The sequence below is a fragment of the Salvelinus fontinalis genome, chromosome 35 (assembly GCF_029448725.1).
Source record: "Salvelinus fontinalis isolate EN_2023a chromosome 35, ASM2944872v1, whole genome shotgun sequence".
Classification (NCBI taxonomy): Eukaryota; Metazoa; Chordata; class Actinopteri; order Salmoniformes; family Salmonidae; genus Salvelinus; species Salvelinus fontinalis.
The window spans coordinates 19,709,991-19,732,027 of NC_074699.1; the positions used below are offsets into that span (position 1 = coordinate 19,709,991).

The 22,037-nt window shown below is 48.7% G+C and overlaps 1 protein-coding gene across 9 annotated transcripts in view; it reads left to right on the forward strand.

Annotated features, from left to right (window-relative positions):
- The window catches only part of LOC129834473 (myotubularin-related protein 13-like), a 157,261-nt gene that overhangs the window by 112,343 nt on the left and 22,881 nt on the right, over positions 1 to 22,037 (forward strand). For all 9 annotated transcript variants that reach the window (XM_055899481.1, XM_055899484.1, XM_055899485.1 and 6 more), the window contains 10 exons: positions 4,016 to 4,186; positions 4,290 to 4,564; positions 5,973 to 6,145; positions 7,686 to 7,759; positions 16,525 to 16,720; positions 16,924 to 17,051; positions 18,374 to 18,549; positions 18,775 to 18,908; positions 19,010 to 19,211; positions 19,386 to 19,582. In XM_055899481.1, the coding sequence (XP_055755456.1) occupies positions 4,016 to 4,186; positions 4,290 to 4,564; positions 5,973 to 6,145; positions 7,686 to 7,759; positions 16,525 to 16,720; positions 16,924 to 17,051; positions 18,374 to 18,549; positions 18,775 to 18,908; positions 19,010 to 19,211; positions 19,386 to 19,582 (1,726 nt within the window). The remainder of the gene's footprint in view (positions 1 to 4,015; positions 4,187 to 4,289; positions 4,565 to 5,972; positions 6,146 to 7,685; positions 7,760 to 16,524; positions 16,721 to 16,923; positions 17,052 to 18,373; positions 18,550 to 18,774; positions 18,909 to 19,009; positions 19,212 to 19,385; positions 19,583 to 22,037) is intronic.

Genomic DNA, 22,037 nt, shown 5'->3' on the forward strand with positions numbered 1-22,037 from the left:
CTCTTGCTGTATGTCTGGCTCTCTTGCTGTATGTCTGGCTCTCGCTCTCTCTCGCCCTGTCTCTCTCTCTCGCCCTGTCTCTCTCTCTCTCGCCCTGTCTCTCTCTCTCTCGCCCTGTCTCTCTCTCTCTCGCTCTGTCTCTCTCTCTCTCGCTCTGTCTCTCTCTCTCTCGCTCTGTCTCTCTCTCTCTCGCTCTGTCTCTCTCTCTCTCGCTCTGTCTCTCTCTCTCTCGCTCTGTCTCTCTCTCTCTCGCTCTGTCTCTCTCTCTCTCGCTCTGTCTCTCTCTCTCTCGCTCTGTCTCTCTCTCTCTCGCTCTGTCTCTCTCTCTCTCGCTCTGTCTCTCTCTCTCTCGCTCTGTCTCTCTCTCTCTCGCTCTGTCTGTCTCTCTCTCTCTCGCTCTGTCTGTCTCTCTCTCTCTCGCTCTGTCTGTCTCTCTCTCTCTCGCTCTGTCTGTCTCTCTCTCTCTCGCTCTGTCTGTCTCTCTCTCTCTCGCTCTGTCTGTCTCTCTCTCTCTCGCTCTGTCTGTCTCTCTCGCTCTGTCTCTCTCTCTCTCGCTCTGTCTCTCTCTCTCTCGCTCTGTCTCTCTCTCTCTCGCTCTGTCTCTCTCTCTCTCGCTCTGTCTGTCTCTCTCGCTCTGTCTCTCTCTCTCTCGCTCTGTCTCTCTCTCTCTCGCTCTGTCTCTCTCTCTCTCGCTCTGTCTCTCTCTCTCTCGCTCTGTCTCTCTCTCTCTCGCTCTGTCTCTCTCTCTCTCGCTCTGTCTCTCTCTCGCTCTGTCTCTCTCTCGCTCTGTCTCTCTCTCGCTCTGTCTCTCTCTCGCTCTGTCTCTCTCTCGCTCTGTCTCTCTCTCTCTCGCTCTGTCTCTCTCTCGCTCTGTCTCTCTCTCTCTCGCTCTGTCTCTCTCTCTCTCGCTCTGTCTCTCTCTCTCTCGCTCTGTCTCTCTCTCTCTCGCTCTGTCTCTCTCTCTCTCGCTCTGTCTCTCTCTCTCTCGCTCTGTCTCTCTCTCTCTCGCTCTGTCTCTCTCTCTCTCGCTCTGTCTCTCTCTCTCTCGCTCTGTCTCTCTCTCTCTCGCTCTGTCTCTCTCTCTCTCGCTCTGTCTCTCTCTCTCTCGCTCTGTCTCTCTCTCTCTCGCTCTGTCTCTCTCTCTCTCGCTCTGTCTCTCTCTCTCTCGCTCTGTCTCTCTCTCTCTCGCTCTGTCTCTCTCTCTCTCGCTCTGTCTCTCTCTCTCTCGCTCTGTCTCTCTCTCTCTCGCTCTGTCTGTCTCTCTCTCTCGCTCTGTCTGTCTCTCTCGCTCTGTCTGTCTCTCTCGCTCTGTCTGTCTCTCTCGCTCTGTCTGTCTCTCTCGCTCTGTCTGTCTCTCTCGCTCTGTCTGTCTCTCTCGCTCTGTCTGTCCGTCTCGCTCTGTCTGTCCGTCTCGCTCTGTCTGTCCGTCTCGCTCTGTCTGTCCGTCTCGCTCTGTCTGTCCGTCTCGCTCTGTCTGTCCGTCTCGCTCTGTCTGTCCGTCTCGCTCTGTCCGCCGGTCTCGCTCTGTCCGTCCGTCTCGCTCTGTCCGTCCGTCTCGCTCTGTCCGTCCGTCTCGCTCTGTCCGTCCGTCTCGCTCTGTCCGTCCGTCTCGCTCTGTCCGTCCGTCTCGCTCTGTCCGTCCGTCTCGCTCTGTCCGTCCGTCTCGCTCTGTCCGTCCGTCTCGCTCTGTCCGTCCGTCTCGCTCTGTCCGTCCGTCTCGCTCTGTCCGTCCGTCTCGCTCTGTCCGTCTGTCTCAGACAGAGCGAGCGCGCGAGACAGAGCGAGCGCGCGAGACAGAGCGAGCGAGACAGACGAGCGCTGTCTGTCTCGCTCCCTCTCGCTCTCTCTGTGTCTTACTGTCTGTCTCGCTCTCTCTGTCTGTCTCGCTCCCTCTCTCTCTGTGTCTGTCTCTGTCTCGCTCCCTCTCGCTCTCTCTGTGTCTTACTGTCTGTCTGTCTCGCTCCCTCTCTCTGTCTCGCTCCCTCTCTCTGTCTCGCTCCCTCTCTCTGTCTCGCTCCCTCTCTCTGTCTCGCTCCCTCTCTCTGTCTCGCTCCCTCTCTCTCTGTGTCTGTCTGTCTGTCTGTCTGTCTCTGTGTTGTCTATCCTTGTTTTCCTCTCTTCCAGCCCTGCATTCCTTTTCTACATTTGGCAAGTGGACATTCATATGGGCCTCTTAGGGTCGTCTACCTCCATCCCTCCATCTGTCTTATCTTGTCCCTCTGCTCTGTCTAGTAGGTTCTGACTGCAGCCTAGACCCTGCTCTGTTATCAGAGCAGGGAGAGCCAACCGGCCGTGGTCAACCTGACCTCCAGACAACTGAGCAGGCAGTGTGTTTAACAGGAGAGGATACACACGCCTCCACTCAATCTGCTGCAAAACCCACACACCATATGACATGAGCGCATGATGACTAATATTGTAAATATTGTTCTCTGGTGCAGGTCCCAGAATAACAGCTGCATTAACGCGTCTACTGTTCTTGTTTTTCATATTGGTCGCTGTTCCATGAATGGCCACGGTTCATTCATTTCCATCCTTTAACACTGACCTCTGTGCATTTAGTCTAGACTCGTTAATCCAATCAGGTAATCTGTAAGTCTATTAGCGCCACGGTTTGTCCTGAAAACACTTGTGGCCGTGTCAGATTTGTCTCTGTCGACAGAGGGTTGTTAGGCCAGCTCCCTGCTCTCCCTGTAAATGGCTGAGTGCGGAGGACACGGTGTTCCTGTGAAGATGTAATGTGTATAAAACATTCCCGGGGAAATGAAACTATCCGTACGAGCTTTGACATTGGCGTCATCCGCCATACTTCCTTAACGATATAAAGCTGCACTCTGACGGACTGCGTACATTTGGAGGTGAATTATTTCTCTATGACAGTGGTTTAGACAGGAGGCTTACTAGTTGATTAATCATTTACATCAGAGGGATATTACTCAAGGTGTAGGGCTGTCCTGAGCAGGGAGGAAGCAGAGCAGGCGGTCTACTGCTGCCCTCCAACGGCCTTCAAACCTCTCTGGAGAGGAGAGATGAGATACACAGACCATCGTACACTAGAATCACTTCCAGCCCCAGTCTCACCTTTGAACTTCCGCCCACTGCTCTCTCACTCCTCCAGGGCTCTGTGCTCGGACCCCTGCCCTCGGGTAAGCCTCAGCAGGGTGCCGGGACTGTAGCTATTTTAGTTCTGCTGCCTCGTAACTACAGTAGCCGCTGCCGCTGGTCATTCAGGGAGAACCAAAGCGATAATGAGCTCTGTGTTGTATTGTGTCAGGCTCAGAGGGACGAAATCAGAAATAATCTAATAAGAGGCGTGAGCGTCGCTTACGAAAGACACATGGCCGTCAAACTCGGCCAGGGGGGAGGAGGGGAACATAGAGGTGGGGGGGTAAGGATGTTCATTTATAAACAGTGTTGGCAGTGGTGTTGGCAGTGGTGTTGGCAGTGGTGTTGGCAGTGGTGTTGACAGTGGTGTTCTTGGGTTTGGGTCTAGTTGATGCTATAGCTGTTGCCCAACATTCATGTGTTTATATCGGGACATACGAACAGTCTTCATGGCTTTATCAGAGTTGCATGTTCCCTCTAGGTGCTGTGTGCAAACAGGTATTATTATCATTTTTTTCACTATTCATACTGTGGAAAAACTGCAGGGCCCTGTTTTCAGTACTCATCCAGAGAGAAAGCGGGAGCCTGACGTTCTTGGTGTGGTGTTGTATGTGTTGAAAACTTACGGCCCACGAGAAATGATTGATTGTGCTTGAAACCTTTGGCAGCTTTGGATTATTTTCCTATTTCCACCCAGGTTTTAATGGTTGTCTTTACAAGCTATGCTCCCCACAGCCCAGTTAGTTTCACGAGTTGTGAGACGTTGAGCCCAAACTGCTCTCTTGTACGTTCAGTCAAAAGCAGACAGTCAGCACGTCTGAACGTTTGTCTGGTCAGAGCTTCAGTGTAAGCTGTTGAAAACATCTACTCCTCCGCCTCTTACTGTCAAAACATTCCCTCGTGTCTGCAGAAACTGCCGGCTGGAGTGAGCCAGTTTGCATACACCTGTGTCCAGGACCATTCCATTTGGACCAATCAGCAGTTCTGGGAGGCCACGTTCTACAGCGAGGTCCAGAACCAGATCCGAGCCCTGTACCTCACCGCCCCTGAAGACAAACTAGGCATCAGTGCCAGGCTAAAGGTAAGAGAATGAGAGGTTCCATACAATGGTCTTTCTTCTCTCACTTTTTTAGGCCCATTTGCAGAATGACACTGAACACCCCCATATCTTTCTCCCCCCTCAGGAACAAGGTCCCCTGCCCCCGGCGGCCCCCGGCGCCTCGGAGCGCACGGCCATGGACCTTGCGGCGGAGCAGCTGCGCGCCTGGCCCTGCCTCAGCAAGGAGAAGCAGCAGGAGCTGGTGAAGAACGAGGAGAGCACGGTGTTCAGCCAGGCCATCCACTACGCCAGCCTCCTGGTCTACCTGCTGGTCCCCCTGGACACCAGCAAGAACAAGCTGCTCAGAGCCAACCCCGTCGCTGACTGGGAGAGTGGCAGCAACAGCATCGTCACCAACAGGCAAGCAGAGCAGCTGGTTGCGCCTCACTGCACCCCACTGATATTCAGTCAGTTCAATCTGACACCTAGCCATTCACCACAGCTATATCAACAGTTAGTTTGACGCAGCACACAGAAGCGCATGGCCCCCTAGGGTGAAATGCACTCGATCAGAAAGAGAAAAAGAGCCCAAACGTAAGGTTGTTATCTAGGACGATAGCGCTCTTGCTTGGGGAGTATTTTGTACTTTGTCAAAACTCAGCCTGTTTGCGTGGGGGGGGGGGTGACCTCCACTCAGCCTGTCTGCGTGGGGGGGGGGTGACCGACCTCCAATCAGTCTGCCTGCGGGGGGAGCGACCTCCACTCAGCCTGCCTGCGGGGGGAGCGACCTCCACTCAGCCTGTTTGCGTGGGGGAACGACCTCCACTCAGCCTGCCTGCGGGGGGGGGGGGGGGGGGGGGGGGGGGGGTGACCTCCACTCAGCCTGTTTGCGTGGGGGAGCGACCTCCACTCAGCCTGTTTGCGTGGGGGGGGGGGGGCGGGTGACCTCCACTCAGCCTGTCTGCGTGGGGGGGGCGGGTGACCTCCACTCAGCCTGTCTGCGTGGAGGGGGGGCGGGTGACCTCCACTCAGCCTGTCTGCGTGGAGGGGGGGGGGGTGACCTCCACTCAGGCTGTTTGCGTGTGGGGGGGGGCGGGTGACCTCCACTCAGCCTGTTTGCGTGGGGGAGCGACCTCCACTCAGCCTGTCTGCGGGGGGGGGGGGGGGGGGGGGGGGTGACCTCCACTCAGCCTGTCTGCGTGGAGGGGGGGGGGTGACCTCCACTGGTGTCAACAAAGATTGGGATTTCCAGTGCTCTGCACTAAGAGTAATGTAATGTGTAAGTTTGGAAAATTTGCATGTGTGGCTTTTCTCAGAAATGGAAAGGGTCTGCCAAGGCCCTATCTCCAGAGTTTCTCATTCACTTTCTGTATGCACTGCTGCTACAAGGTAGCCCCCCAGCTAGTCCCCTCTGACGCGTATTACTGGAGATTTTAGGCCTTTTGAGGTGTTTACATGGAGAATGTTGAAGACATTCTGGCGATGGCCACACTGTGTTTATTTGCTTGTTTTTCTCTCTTGGTTCTTGCCCCAGACTTGTTTTGTTTCTCACAGAGACTTCTGGATCTCATCTGTGTGTTTGTAAACCCTGCGGGACGTTACATCACCGTCCCATGTGAAAAGTGTAGCGTGGCCAAGAGACCGAGTGAGAGGTCCTGGCATCACAGCTGACCTCTCGCCAGACTGCTGCTGTGCCATGCTCACAGACCTCAGGCACACTATATCGTCATGTGCATCTCTGGGAAAACTTCAAGCATCCCTCTCTGCAGCCTGTTCTATTCTCATGCCATTAATGCAGACTAATGTCCGACTAAATGTGTGTTTCCAGTATTGCAGGCAGTGTGGCGGATAGCTTTGACACAGAGAGTGGCTTTGAGGACTCTGAGAACAGCGACGTGGCAAACTCTGTGGTACGCTTCATCGCCCGCTTCATTGACAAGGTGTGCACAGAGAGTGGCGTCAGTCAGGACCACATCAAGAGTTTGCATAGCATGATCCCAGGTACCGTACGACCCCCAGTCAACCTCAATACTACTCAATACAATGTCAATTAAACCCGAATACACCTCTATCCAGGAGCTCTGTAGCTAGCAAGCACTGTGACCTCTGACTTCAGTAGCAAACTCCCGCTGTCCTAATTCTGTGAGCTTTATCAGTTAACCCTTTTTGCCAAGGTGTACCTGGAAGCTGATTGAAGTGTGTATTCTGAGTGCAGGCCTGTACTGCTGGGTAGTCCTACAGCCTCTGAGCAGATGAACTCTTTGACAAACAGTGAGCTCCATAAGTATTGGGACAGTAACACATGTTTTGTAGTTTTGGCTCTGTACTCCAGCACTTTGGATTATTTTGTTTTATTGTAAATAAGAATAGAATATTTCTAAACACTTCAACATTGCACTTTCTCACTCATCATTATTCCCGATGCGTTCAAGATTATCCTGAATCATGTAGCATCCACATTAATGTAGACGTGTTTAGAAATATGCCTCCCGAGTAACGCAGTGGTCTCAGGCACTGCATCGCAGTACTAGCTGTGCCACTAGAGATCCTGGTTCGAGTCCAGGCACTGCATTGCAGTACTAGCTGTGCCACTAGAGATCCTGGTTCGAGTCCAGGCACTGCATCGCAGTACTAGCTGTGCCACTAGAGATCCTGGTTCGAGTCCAGGCACTGCATCGCAGTACTAGCTGTGCCACTAGAGATCCTGGTTCGAGTCCAGGCACTGCATCGCAGTACTAGCTGTGCCACTAGAGATCCTGGTTCGAGTCCAGGCTCTGCCGCAGCCGGCCGCGACCAGGTGGCTCACGGGGCGGTGCACAATTGGTCCAGCGTCGTCTGGGTTAGGGGAGGGTTTGGCCGGCATGGATGTTCCTGTCCCATTGCGCTCTAGCGACTCCTGTTGCGGGCCAGGTGCAGTGCACGCTGACACGGTAACCAGGTGTACAGTGTTTCCTCCGACACACCGCCGCAACTGGTTTCCGGGTTAAGCGGGCGTTGTGTCAAGAAGCAGTGCGGCTTGGTTGGGTTGTGTTTCGGAGGACGCATGGCTCTTGACCTACGCCTCTCCCGAGTCCGTACGGGAGTTGCAGCGATGGGACAGGATTGGAACTACCAATTGGATACCACGAAATTGGGGAGAAGAAAGGGGGTAAAATATATTTTTTATAATAATTTACAAAAAATAGGTGTTTAGAAACATTGTTCTTATTTACAATAAAAGTGACACAAAAATGACACAATACATTATTTACAATTTATATTGGGTACAAGATAATCTGAAACACAACCATGACACACAGTTCACCTGATATGGATGAAAATACCCTCAAATTAAAGCTGATAGTTTAACCTCATAGTCATTGTATCATCCCAATACTTGTGTATCTCACTGTAGGTGGTGGTCTTCAAACCTGTAAATATAGGCTTCCTGTGGTTGTAAATAGGTGTGTGCAAGCATGTATTTGTTTACCTGGGTTGGGTAACTTATGTGTTTTTGTGTGTGCATGACATTGTGCTAACTGGTCATGACCTCTGACCCCAGGCATCGTGGCCATGCAGATGGAAACTCTGGAGGCGGTCCACAGGGAGAGCAGGAGGCTGCCGCCCATTCAGAAGGTAGGTGCTTACCTGCACTGGGCCACCCATCCAGAAGGTAGGTGCTGCCCTGCACTGGGCCGCCCATCCAGAAGGTAGGTGCTGCCCTGCACTGGGCCGCCCATCCAGAAGGTAGGTGCTGCCCTGCACTGGGCCGCCCATCCAGAAGGTAGGTGCTTACCTGTACTGGGCCACCCATCCAGAAGGTAGGTGCTTACCTGCACTGGGCCACCCATCCAGAAGGTAGGTGCTGCCCTGCACTGGGCCACCCATCCAGAAGGTAGGTGCTGCCCTGCACTGGGCCACCCATCCAGAAGGTAGGTGCTGCCCTACACTGGGCCACCCATCCAGAAGGTAGGTGCTGCCCTGCACTGGGCCGCCCATCCAGAAGGTAGGTGCTGCCCTGCACTGGGCCACCCATCCAGAAGGTAGGTGCTGCCCTGCACTGGGCCACCCATCCAGAAGGTAGATGCTGCCCTGCACTGGGCCGCCCATCCAGAAGGTAGGTGCTGCCCTGCACTGGGCCACCCATCCAGAAGGTAGGTGCTGCCCTGCACTGGGCCACCCATCCAGTAGGTAGATGCTGCCCTGCACTGGGCCGCCCATCCAGAAGGTAGGGGTTGCCCTGCACTGGGCCACCCAACCAGAAGGTTGGTGCTGCCCTGCACTGGGCCGCCCATCCAGAAGGTAGGTGCTGCCCTGCACTGGGCCACCCATCCAGAAGGTAGGTGCTGCCCTGCACTGGGCCACCCATCCAGAAGGTAGGTGCTGCCCTGCACTGGGCCACCGAGTTTTCTAATATGTCTGTCTGAATGGAAATGGAGTTTATCAACCATGAATATTAGTACCATTTGGATTATTTTGTTTTATTGTAAATAAGAATAGAATATTTCTAAACACTTCAACATTGCACTTTCTCACTCATCATTATTCCCGATGCGTTCAAGATTATCCTGAATCATGTAGCATCCACATTAATGTAGACGTGTTTAGAAATATGCCTCTCGAGTAACACAGTGGTCTCAGGCACTGCATCGCAGTACTAGCTGTGCCACTAGAGATCCTGGTTCGAGTCCAGGCTCTGCCGCAGCCGGCCGCGACCAGGTGGCTCACGGGGCGGTGCACAATTGGTCCAGCGTCGTCTGGGTTAGGGGAGGGTTTGGCCGGCATGGATGTTCCTGTCCCATTGCGCTCTAGCGACTCCTGTTGCGGGCCGGGTGCAGTGCACGCTGACACGGTAACCAGGTGTACAGTGTTTCCTCCGACACACCGCCGCAACTGGTTTTCGGGTTAAGCGGGCGTTGTGTCAAGAAGCAGTGCGGCTTGGTTGGGTTGTGTTTCGGAGGACGCATGGCTCTTGACCTACGCCTCTCCCGAGTCCGTACGGGAGTTGCAGCGATGGGACAGGACTGGAACTACCAATTGGATACCACGAAATTGGGGAGAAGAAAGGTTTTAAAATGATTTAAAAAAGAAGAAAAAAAAGGAGGTGTTTAGAATTTGAAACTCTGCAATCTGTCATCAAAATCGTTGTAATTTCAGCGGATGTTGTCGAGGTGGGACGCTAGCCCTTAATGGAGTAAATTTTGTACCTTTTGAAGTAAACCTGTGTCCTTTGATAATTAAGTGGCGTTAACTCCTATTCTCCTGGAAGTGGTGTTAGATCCCATATTCTCCTGGAAGTGGTGTTAGAACCCCTATTCTCCTGGAAGTGGTGTTAGAACCCCTATTCTCCTGGAAGTGGTGTTAGAACCCCTATTCTCCTGGAAGTGGTGTTAGAACCCCTATTCTCCTGGAAGTGGTGTTAGAACCCCTATTCTCCTGGAAGTGGTGTTAGAACCCCTATTCTCCTGGAAGTGGTGTTAGAACCCCTATTCTCCTGGAAGTGGTGTTAGAACCCCTATTCTCCTGGAAGTGGTGTTAGAACCCCTATTCTCCTGGAAGTGGTGTTAGAACCCCTATTCTCCTGGAAGTGGTGTTAGAACCCCTATTCTCCTGGAAGTGGTGTTAGAACCCCTATTCTCCTGGAAGTGGTGTTAGATCCCCTATTCTCCTGGAAGTGGTGTTAGAACCCCTATTCTCCTGGAAGTGGTGTTAGAACCCCTATTCTCCTGGAAGTGGTGTCAGAACCCCTATTCTCCTGGAAGTGGTGTCAGAACCCCTATTCTCCTGGAAGTGGTGTCAGAACCCCTATTCTCCTGGAAGTGGTGTCAGAACCCCTATTCTCCTGGAAGTGGTGTCAGAACCCCTATTCTTCTGGAAGTGGTGTCAGATCCCCTATTCTCCTGGAAGTGGTGTCAGAACCCCTATTCTTCTGGAAGTGGTGTTAGATCCCCTATTCTCCTGGAAGTGGTGTCAGAACCCCTATTCTCCTGGAAGTGGTGTCAGAACCCCTATTCTTTTGGAAGTGGTGTCAGAACCCCTATTCTCCTGGAAGAGTGGTGTTAGATCCCCTATTCTCCTGGAAGTGGTGTCAGAACCCCTATTCTCCTGGAAGTGGTGTCAGAACCCCTATTCTTCTGGAAGTGGTGTTAGATCCCCTATTCTCCTGGAAGTGGTGTCAGAACCCCTATTCTCCTGGAAGTGGTGTCAGAACCCCTATTCTTTTGGAAGTGGTGTCAGAACCCCTATTCTCCTGGAAGAGTGGTGTTAGATCCCCTATTCTCCTGGAAGTGGTGTCAGAACCCCTATTCTCCTGGAAGTGGTGTCAGAACCCCTATTCTCCTGGAAGTGGTGTCAGAACCCCTATTCTTCTGGAAGTGGTGTCAGAACCCCTATTCTCCTGGAAGTGGTGTCAGAACCCCTATTCTCCTGGAAGTGGTGTCAGAACCCCTATTCTCCTGGAAGTGGTGTCAGACACCCCTATTCTCCTGGAAGTGGTGTCAGACACCCCTATTCTCCTGGAAGTGGTGTCAGACACCCCTATTCTCCTGGAAGTGGTGTCAGAACCCCTATTCTCCTGGAAGTGGTGTCAGAACCCCTATTCTCCTGGAAGTGGTGTCAGAGCCCCTATTCTCCTGGAAGTGGTGTTCTGTAGCTGAAGTGCCTATCATCCAGTAATGTTGCAGTCGTCAGATTGTCATCACTCATCAACCATCAGACTGGGGTTCTTACAGTGAAGCCAGGCTACAGTAGTCATGGATGCTGTTGTGCGCCTTATCACACTGCCAGTTCTTGATGAGGTCTCTCCCCCTGGTCGGCTCGTTCCCAGGACTCTGTGGGCCCAGTCAGGTCCAGTGTAATTGATTTGTAAGTTTGTCTGGCAGGGCCTTGTCTGACATTCATGGCTGAGACCATGTTGCACACAGCTCTGCTGCCAGCAGCACATTCAAGCCTGTGAACTCTGTAAACAAGCGCAGGAATGACCCTGGTGGGCCATCAGCACAGAGATTTATGACTCGTAGAGTTGGAGCTGTCCTTGCCTCTATGTGGAACCTGCTACTGCTTTGGCCCAAGGTTCAGGGAGAGGAGGAGGTAGCGCTGTTGGGTCTGCCGGGATTAAACAATCAGTTAAGGGAGCTGGACGTACTGGTGTACCTTGGGCACTCCAAGCTACAAGCAGTGAAAAGGGTCACTGTGATAAGTAGCTATCGCTGGCTCTTATGTCTAGTGTGTGTGTAGGGGTGAATACTTTGTTAGAGTTCCAGCTGGCAGCCTCATTGGGGTGCTAGGGGACCGTTGGGGCCTTTAACACACTGGCCCCTGGCCCTGGGCCATCCAACAACAGCAGGACCATGTTCCTCTTATCTATTGGCCAGACTAGACCAGAACTCAACCGCAAAGCCTCGGGACCAGCCTGACCTTAGCATGGATGTCCCTTCAGGTAGAGCAGAGCTTTCCTCTGGTAGAAAGTAAAAAGAAAATACCCCCCCACTCACAAAGGCTGTGATCATCTGATGGACTAGTGACACCATTCCGTTGAACCATGGAAGATATGAACACAGCACAGAACCATGCCCTTCTGACTAGAGGGCATTGACTGTCTAGGCCCCCTCACACTAGAGTGCTCAACTTGGCTACAGTTTGATGAGCTAGAGAGGCAGAGCAGTGTTAGACCAGCTGCTTTCAGGCCTGGCTCTGCTGGGGAGCTGAAGAGAGACCGACTTCCAACACAGTGGAATGGAGTTTGGATTTTCAGGTTGCTACGAAGCCCCTCAAAGCAGATGTTCAGCAGTTGTCAGTGCTCATTGATCAGGGGTTTGCTTTGGTTCCTCCAGCATTTCTTGAAGCATGTAAATCAATATATTGTGGTAGTGTGGGGTAAAAGTTGAGTTAATAATTTAGAAGGTCACTGAAAAGATGTTGCGCAGACTACACTCAATGCATATATCAAAATGAACTACATTAATTATTGTAGTAGTAAAAAAAACGTCTTGCCTGTACCTAAGGACCAAATTATTAACTTGGGAGTATTAATGATGATTAGTCTCCACAGAACACATGCTTTGTTTTTCTTGGCAAAGCATTTGTAACTAGGAAGCTGTGTTAAACGCTATTTGATGCTGAGTGTCCGTGTAACACACTGTGTGTTGGTGATGTGTTGCTTGTATGACATAATGTGTGTGTGAAACATTTGTCTTCGATATGCTCAGCTGTTGTTTAGGTGCAACGTTTGTGTTGATGTCCATACTTATCTAATGCGCTGATATGTTGACATAAGGGCTGTACCTGACAAAAAACATTGGTCGACTGAGGGTCATCTGTTCTTTTAACTATCGGTCTACATTTTTTACGTGTATTTTTTCCATATATAGACACACCCTATGTGTTTGAATAAAATCAACTACAGCGCCTTTCGGAAAGTATTCAGACCCCTTGACCGTTTCCCCATTTTGTTATGTTACAGCCTTATTCTAAAATATATTTTTTTCCTCATCAATTCTCAGTGCCAGCAGCATACCACCCTGCATCCCACTGCTGGCTTGCTTCTGAAGCTAAGCAGGGTTGGTCCTGGTCAGTCCCTGGATGGGAGACCAGAGGCTGCTGAAAATGGTGTTGGAGGGCCAGTAGGAGGCAATCTTTCCTCTGGTCTAAAGAATTAGCTGAATGCCCCAATGTCCCCAGTGATTGGGTACATTGCTCTATGTAGGGTGCCGTCTTTTGGATGGGTCGTAAAATGGGTGTCCTGTCTTTCTGTGGTCACTAATAACACCTAATCATCCCCAGCTTACAATTGGCTCATTCATCTCCTCTCCTCCAGGTCGTTGCTGTAAATGAGAATGTGTTCTCGGTCAACTTACCTGGTAAAATAAGGGTTAAATAAAAAATACCAAAATGAACACACACTACCCCATAATGACAAAGCAAAAACAGGTTTTTAGAAATGTTTCCTAATTTATAAAAATACAAAAAATACAAAAAAATAGGAAATCACATCACAAGTATTCAGAACCTTTACTCTGTACTTTGTTGAAGCACCTTTGGCAGTGATTACACCCTCAAGTCTTGGGTATGATGCTACAAGCTTGGCACACCTGTATTTGGGGAGTTTGTCCCATTCTTCTCTGCAGATCCTCTCAAGCTCTGTCAGGTTGGATGGGGAGCGTTGCTGCATAGCTATTTTCAGGTCTCCAGAGATGTTCGATCGGGTTCAAGTCTGGGCCACTCAAGGGCATTCAGAGACTTGTCCCGAAGCCACTCCTATGTTGTCTTGGCTGTGTGCTTAGGGTCATTATCCGGTTGGAAGGGGAACCTTCGCCCCAGTCGGAGGTCCTGAGCGATCTGGAGCAGGTTTTCATTAAAGATCTCTCTGTACTCATCTCTCTTTTCATCTTTGCCACGATCCTGTCTAGTCTCCCAGTAAAAGCTGCTGAAAACCATCCCCACTGCATGATTCTGCCACCATCAATCTTCACCGTAGGGATGGTGCCAGGTTTCCTCCAGACGTGACGCTTGTCATTCAGGCCAAAGAGTTCAATCTTAGTTTCATCAGACCAGAGAATCTTGTTTTTCATGGTCTGAGAGTCTTTAGGTGCCTTTTGGCAAACTCCAAGTGGACTGTCATGTGCATTTTACTGAGGAGTGGCTTCAGTCTGGCCACTCTACCATAAACGCCTGAATGGTGGAGTACTGCAGAGATGGTTGTCCTTCTGAAAGATTCTCGCATCTCCACAGAGGAACTTTAGAGCTCTGTCAGAGTGACCATCTGGTTCTTGGTCACCTCCCTGACCAAGGCCCTTCTCCCCCGATTGCTCAGTTTGGCCGGGCGGTCAGCTCTAGGAAGTCTTGGTGGTTCCAAACTTCTTCCATTTAATGATGGAGGCCACTGTGTTCTTGGGGACCTTCAATGCTGCAGAAATATTTTGGTACCCTTCCCCAGATCTGTGCTTCGACACAATCGAGGCACAGAGGCACATTTCCTTTGACCTCAGGGCTTGGTTTTTGCTCTGACATACACTGTCAACTGTGGGACCTTATCTAGACAGGTGTGTGCCTTTCCAAATCATGTCCAATCAATTGAATTTACCACAGGTGGACTCCAATCAAGTTGTAGAAACATCTCAAGGATGATCAATGGAAAAAGGATGCACCTGAGCTCAATTTCGAGTCTCAATGCAAGGGTCTGAATACTTATGGATAAAGGTTTTTCTATTTATTTTTAATACATTTGCAGGAAATTCTAAAAACCTGTTTTCACTTTGTCATTATGGGGTGTTGTGTGTAGATTGCTGAGGAAAATGTTTTATATAATCGATTTTAGAATAAGGCTGTTATGTGGAAAAAGTCCAGGGATCTGAATACTTTCTGAAGGCATAGTATATGTACTGAGTTTGTCTGATGTTTTATTCAAACTATTTGATGAAATAAGACACACGAATGACTCAAGAAGGGAGCCCGATGGCCACACTGTGTTAAATTTAAATGACAGTGAGAGCCTGTGTGACTGGTGCACCTTGTTTCTCTCTCCTCCCTGCTGCAGCGAACAGGCACCACAGCAAGTGTTTATCGCCGCTGTCTGTGCTGAAGCTGCAACATAATTACAGCCATTTTGTTTCTTACTTGTTTCTGACTGAAAGGTTCTGTTACCGAAATACCTAATTTGTTTAGGAAAAACATTCCCTATTCCCTAGACCCTTGCTCTCTTTACGTAAAACATGTATGCAGTGCATGCACCTGACCAGTAGGGCCTGACCTATAACCTATCATAATCACAATAATATTTGGTTATAACAAACTCTGAACACCGTAATACATGTGACAGCAAAACGGATGCGGAGGACGTGAAAAAAGAACCTCGAAACGGGCGAATGGTTACTGGCTGCTCAGGAGGGAAATCGGAAGTCAGATCTGTGGAAGACAATTGACTTAGTTGAGCAAGTGTTGCGTGAGTATTATGTGTGCCAAACAGTTGCTGCTAGATTACAATATCATTTTTTCTGACCGTTTGGAACAGTGTAAACAACACTAAATACATGGACCAGAGAGTCTGTACAAAGCCTTTATTACAGCAGACTAAAAACAGTTGCATGCATTCATGAATTGTGGTTTGTTGTTTGGGCTAATTATTGAAAGCTTCCTTTGTTATTTAATTTAAAAACGAAAATGCTTGATTGCATTTCAAAGCATGAATGTATCGTATGCTGTGATGGCATGAACGAATGATTGATTGATACAGTAGCCTATACTGTATATTGAAATATAGGCCTAAGTAAGTTACGGTATTAAGACTAAACAGGACGCGCTCTTTTGCCTACAGCTCGATGGTGGTTATACAAGGCTACTATACCAAGACCACTAATGATAACGCCATTACTTATTATTATAATGATGATTATGATAATAATTGGAATAATAACAGTAAGGAGATCAAGAAAAAGGAGGGTATAGTAGCGAGAGCTGCGTGCGTATTATGTGTGACAAACAGGTGCTGTTATATTACAATATTATTTTTCTGCCTGTTTGGAACAGTGTAAACAACACTAAATACATTATAAGTAATACCAGTCTGTAATAACCCCCCCAAAAACGTAAAGCTTAAATTACAGCATAGCAAAGATTAAAAACAGCCGAATCTGTGAAATTGCTTTATCCGACATTTTGCTGTTGCATGAGGCTTGGTGCTCATGGAATCAGTAGGCTATTAAACAAACACTCAAAACAGGCAACAGAAGCAAGACCTGTATTATTTCTGTAGATATATATGGATGATTTATAAAGAGGCACATTTAAGTTGGGTTATTGATTTATAGACCTAATTAAGTTGGTTTCCTCTCTCCTCAATTTTCTTAGGCTAAATTAGGTAGGAGGCAAGGGCTGTTTCCTCGTCTCTGCTGCTGCTGGCTCTGACGCATCGTTTTCAATCCCAATATGCTGGTTAACTTTGCTATTATGCACATAGCAACATAGGGAAAGGCGACCAATTCCACGCTGCACTGAAGATTATTTCAGAACCGCGGACAGCGACCGTATCCAATTCGTGAGAATGCGAATTTGTTATAAAATAATATTTTATTTATTATTGTTGCACTAATATGATCATATACAATTTCAGTATCAAATATCTTAGTGATAGACGGTGCCATCTCGTATGCTCCGCAATGAATTAGTCCACTGAGACAGGCGCAAATCAGACAGGTGTCTTGTGCACCATGAAGAAAAGAAAATAGCGACTGCTCGACTAAAGAAATCTTGTTCGACCAACAGCCTATCGACCAGACAATCAACCAGTCAACTAAATGGGGTCACGCCTAGTTGACATGCTTAAGTACATGGTGTGTGTGCAGGTATCAGTACATACAGTATGTTCTGATGGTGTGTTTGACATGTGCATCCTCTACCCCACCCAGCCTAAGATCCTGCGCCCAGCGCTGCTCCCTGGTGAAGAGTTTGTGTCGGAGGGTCTTAGAGTGGTCCTGGACCCTGATGGCAGAGAGGAGGCTACGGGGGGGATACTCGGGGGACCGCACATCCTGCCAGCAGAGGGAGCCCTCTTCCTCACCTCCTACCGCATCATCTTCAAGGGCTCCCCACACGACCCACTAGGTAAATCATCCAGCTAGCATCTAATTATATCTGTCCTTCTTGAGGTACCCCATAAGAAGTTGATAGTGCACTTTGGGATTCCCAATGTATATAGGGTATCATTTGAGATGAAGCCTGTTTTGGACTATGTTGTGTGGATGTATGTACATTAGCATAGAAGTGTATGTTGAGGTGTGTGTGTGTGTGTGTGTGTGTGTGTGTAGTGGGGGAGCAGGCAGTGATCAGGAGCTTCCCAGTGTCCACCTTGACCAAGGAGAAGAAGATCAGCATCCAGAACCAACTGCAGCAGAACATGCAGGAGGGACTGCAGCTCCGCTCGGCATCCTTCCAGGTAACACACACACACACCTACTCCTGATGATGTGGATGATGATGAAGATACATTATTAAAGAGGTGATTATGATGCTTTGGGCTTTTCCATTATTGATTTCATAGTGGAGGGATCTGTCTCCGTTCCTTCGTACATTAGTCACACGCAATATCTCAGACAGCACAGGCCGATTTTGACGTAACTTGGGTGAATGATGCGTCTTGCCATAGAGATCCACCATTTACAAAATTACACTGATTGCCCAAGGCGGGAGCTGTAGTAATTCACAGAAATGTGTTGGTTACACATTGCATCATTCATGGGCGACGACATGTTTACTGTTCCCTTGTCTCTCATTAAGTACACAAAGTCCTATTTCTTAGATTTTAACATAGTTTGTCGAAGTATGTGAGTGTTTCCTGTTTTTGCCCTAAGCCATGTGTAAGATTGCAGAACATGTACAACAGATTCACAGAGAAGCCAGAATTACTGATCAGTTGTGACATTTGGAGAGATTAAAGGAAATCATATGCTACAGACTCTGCCCTATATCCAGCCTGATATCAATACATTTCTTGGAAGTTATACGAGTAACCTGTTGAGTTTGATTTGAAGAAGAAAAAAAGACAACCGTACACATGTTTTTGGTCTTTCACAATTCATGTAGTGCTGTAAAATTGTTATGGTTCATTCCTATCGTTTTAGTAACACGGTCAATAAAACAGGCCTTTATGTGGCGAGGGGGTCACTTGGCCTAGCTGTGTGTGTGTGTGTGTGTGTGTGTGTGTGTGTGTGTGTGTGTGTGTGTGTGTGTGTGTGTGTGTGTGTGTGTGTGTGTGTGTGTGTGTGTGTGTGTTGCTAAGCCTGGCCAGAGGGCTGTGTCTAAGTCTGGGGTGCATTATCAGGCCTTTATTGAGAGCTGCAGGCTGCTGGGGGTCCACAGGAGAGCAGGGGGGGGGGGGGGGGCTAGGTCTCCTCCTCAGGCAGGAACTGGTGGGATGTTGGGGGAGGGATGGATGGGGAGAGAACGGACTACTGGGTCAGGGCGGTCAATGAGAAGCGGACCTCACTCTGGAAAGACAGTCTGTGTGAAATATGTGAACATTCCGTACATTCTGTTTCCGATTTGCAATTATTAGTATTTGCCTCCCTGCAAGAAAAAAGCAACAACATGCGAATAGAAATATGCCAAATTTTTGGGGCTTCACAGATGTGCATATCTGCAGAGACATTTTGATTTATGAATGCATTATTATTTTCCAGCCATTCCATGGAAAGCCATATGTTTAATCTGGAGGCAATGAGCTCACAGGTTCCCTGATGCTTCCTGTGTCCCCTCCAGTTGATCAAGGTGGCGTTTGACGAGGAGGTGAGCTCAGAGATGGTGGAGATCTTCAGGAAACACATCCAGAGGATCCGCTACCCTCAGTCCATCTTCAGCACATTCGCCTTCGCAGCAGGCCAGACCGCTCCCCAACTCATCCTTCCCAAACAGAAGGAGAGGAACACAGGTTTCAGGTCAGTCCCACCTCTGAGTAGCACACAGTGACGCACTCCAGTAAACTTGTCAATGTTCTGTTAAAGTTGTTTCGGAGGGCAAGTCCCATGATGTGTTTGAAAGGTTCCTGTAATATCTCCCACAACAGACACTGCCTGAAAGTGTTGAGTAATCTTCCTTATCTGACGCTGGTATCAGACATGGTAAATGATGTTACGGTCTCCTCTTTTTCCTCCTCCTCACAGGACGCTGTCCAAGACCATTGTGAAAGGAGCTAAGAGAGCTGGGATGATCACCATGGGCCGTCAGAGTCAGACCACGCTGAAGAAGAACGACAGAGGGAGTCGGATGACCTGGCACGAGGATGATGACATCTCAGGTAGGAGCAGACTGATGTTAAACTCCTACAAGAGGAAGAAGAGGAGTGGAGTTTTGACAAGCTAGAGTTTCCTGACCTGCGTGTGTGTGTGTGTGTTCCAGTGTCAGATGAGGGTGAGCCACCCCCCATCAGCACGTTGAGGGCGTCAGAGAAGTCCACCATGGAGCAGCTGGTGGAGCGGGCATGTTTCCGTGACTACCAGCGGCTGGGCCTGGGCACCATCACAGCCAGCTCCTCCCGCTCTAAGACAGGAGAGCAGTTCAGAGTCACTGCAGTCAACAGACTCTACTCCCTCTGTCGCAGGTACACACAATGCACTTTGTCATGTCAGATAAGACGTTGGTGCTCTGAGCAATGTGTATTGCTCAGAGGTGTATTCAATGTTCACATATTGGTTGTATCAAATCAAACTGCCATCATAGGTGTCCCAGTAGTGGTCTCCATGCTGAATGGGCTGATGGTGTGTGTAACCCATAGTTACCCAGGGCTCCTGGTGGTTCCCCAGTCGGTGCAGGACAGCAGCCTGCAGAAGGTGGCCCGTTGTTACAGACACAACCGCCTGCCAGTGGTGTGTTGGAAACACCCCCGCACCAAAGCTGTGCTGCTGCGATCTGGAGGCTTCCACGGCAAGAGTGTGGTGGGACTCTTTAAGTCCCAGAACCAGTCTTCAACAGGTACAGTACACACACATACATTACCAGTCAAAAGTTTGGACACACATACTCATTTCAGGGTTTTTCTTTATTTGAACTATTTTCTACATTGTAGAATAATAGTGAAGACGTCAAGACTGTTAAATAACACTCCTTGTTAAACATTCATTTATGGAATTTATTTCCTTCTTATTGTGTTTGAGCCAATCCGTTGTGTTGTGACAAGGTAGGGGTGGTATACATAAGAAAGCCCTATTTGGTAAAAGACCAAGTCCATATTATGGCAAGAACAGCTCAAATAAGCAAAGAGAAACAACAGTCCATCATTACTTTAAGACATGGAGGTCAGTCAATGTGGAACATTTCAATAACTTTGAAAGTTTCTTCAAGTGCAGTTACAAAAACCATCAAGTGCTATGATGAAACTGGCTCTCATGAGGACCGCCACAGGAAAAGGAAGACCCAGAATTACCTCTGCTGCAGAGGATAAGTTCATTAGAGTTAACTGCACCTCAGACCAAATAAATGCTTCATAGAGTTCAAGGAACAGACACATCTCAACATCAACTGTTCAGAGGAGGCTGCGTGAATCAGGTAAAATTACTGCAAAGAAACCACTACTAAAGGACTCCAATAAGAAGAAGAGACGTGCTTGGGCCAAAAAACACGAGCAATGGACATTAAACCAGTGGAAATCTGTCTTTTGGTCTGATGAGTCTGTTTGAGATTTTTGGTTCAATCGCAGTGTCTTTTTGTGACGCAGAGTAGGTGACCAGATCATCTCCACATGTGTGGTTCCCACCGTGAAGCATGGAGGAGAAGGTGTGATGGTGTGGGGGTGCTTTGCTGGTAACACTGTGTGTGATTTATTTAGAATTCATGGCACATTTAACCAGTATGGCTACCACAGCATTCTGCAGCAATACGCCATCCAATCTGGTTTGCACTTAGTGGGACTATCATTTGTTTTTCAACAGGACAATGACCCAACACACCTCCAGGCTGTGTAAGGGCTATTTGACCAAGAAGGAGAGTGATGGAGTGCTGCATCAGATGACCTGGCCTCCTCAATCACCCGACCTCAACCCAGTTGAGATGGTTTGGGATGAGTTGGTCCGCAGAGTGAAGGAAAAGCAGCCAACAAGTGCTCAGCATATGTGGGCTCTCCTTCAAGACTGCTGGAAAAGCATTCCTCATCAAGCTGGTTGAGAGAATGCCAAGAGTGTGCAAAGCTGTCATCAAGGCAAAGGGTGGCTACTTTGAAGAATCTCAAATATAAACTATATTTTGATATGTTTAAAACTTTTTTTGGTTACTACATGATTCCATATGTGTTATTTCATAGTTTTGATGTCTTCACTATTTTATTTATTTTATTTCACCTTTATTTAACCAGGTAGGCTAGTTCTCATTTACAACTGCGACCTGCCCAAGATAAAGCAAAGCAGTGCAACACAAACACAGAGTTACACATGGAATAAACAAATATACAGTCAATAATGCAATAGAAACAGTCTATATACAGTGTGTGCAAATGAGGTAGGATAAGGGAGGTAATGGCAATAAATAGGCCATAGTGGTAACATAGCAATTAAACACTGGAGTAATAGATGTGCATAAGATGACTGTGCAAGTAGAGATACTGGGGTACAAAGGAGCAAAATAAATAACAGTATGGGGATGAGGTAGTTGGATGGGCTATTTACAGATGGGTTATGTGCAGGTGCAGTGACCTGTGAGTTGCTCTGACAGCTGGTGCTTAAAGCTAGTGAGGGAGATATGAGTCTCCAGCTTCAGTGATTTTTGCAGTTCGTTCCAGTCATTGACAGCAGAGAACTGGAAGGAAAGGCGGCCAAAGAGGAATTGTCTTTGGGGATGACCAGTGAAATATACCTGCTGGAGCATGTGCTACGGGTGGGTGCTGCTATGATGACCAGTGAGCTGAGATAAGGCGGGGCTTTACCTAGCAAAGAATTATCGATGACCTGGAGCCAGTGGGTTTGGCGACGAATATGAAGCGAGGGCCAGCTAACGAGAGCATACAGGTCGCAGTGGTGGGTAGTATATGAGGCTTTGGTGACAAAACGGATGGCACTGTGATAGACTGCATCCGATTTGCTGAGTTGAGTGTTGGAGGCTATTTTGTAAAATGACATCGCCAAAGTCAAGGATCGGTAGGATAGTCAGTTTTACGAGGGTATGTTTGACAGCATGAGTGAAGGATGCTTTGTTACGAAATAGGAAGCCGATCCAAGATTTAATTTTGGATTGGAGATGCTTAATGTGAGTCTGGAAGGAGAGTTTACAGTCTAACCAGACACCTAGGTATTTGTAGTTGTCCACATATTCTAAGTCAGAACCGTCCAGAGTAGTGATGCTGGACGGGCGGGCAGGTGTGTGCAGCGATCGGTTGACGAGCATGCATTTAGTTTTACTTGCATATAAAGAGCAATTGGAGGCCACGGAAGGAGAGTTG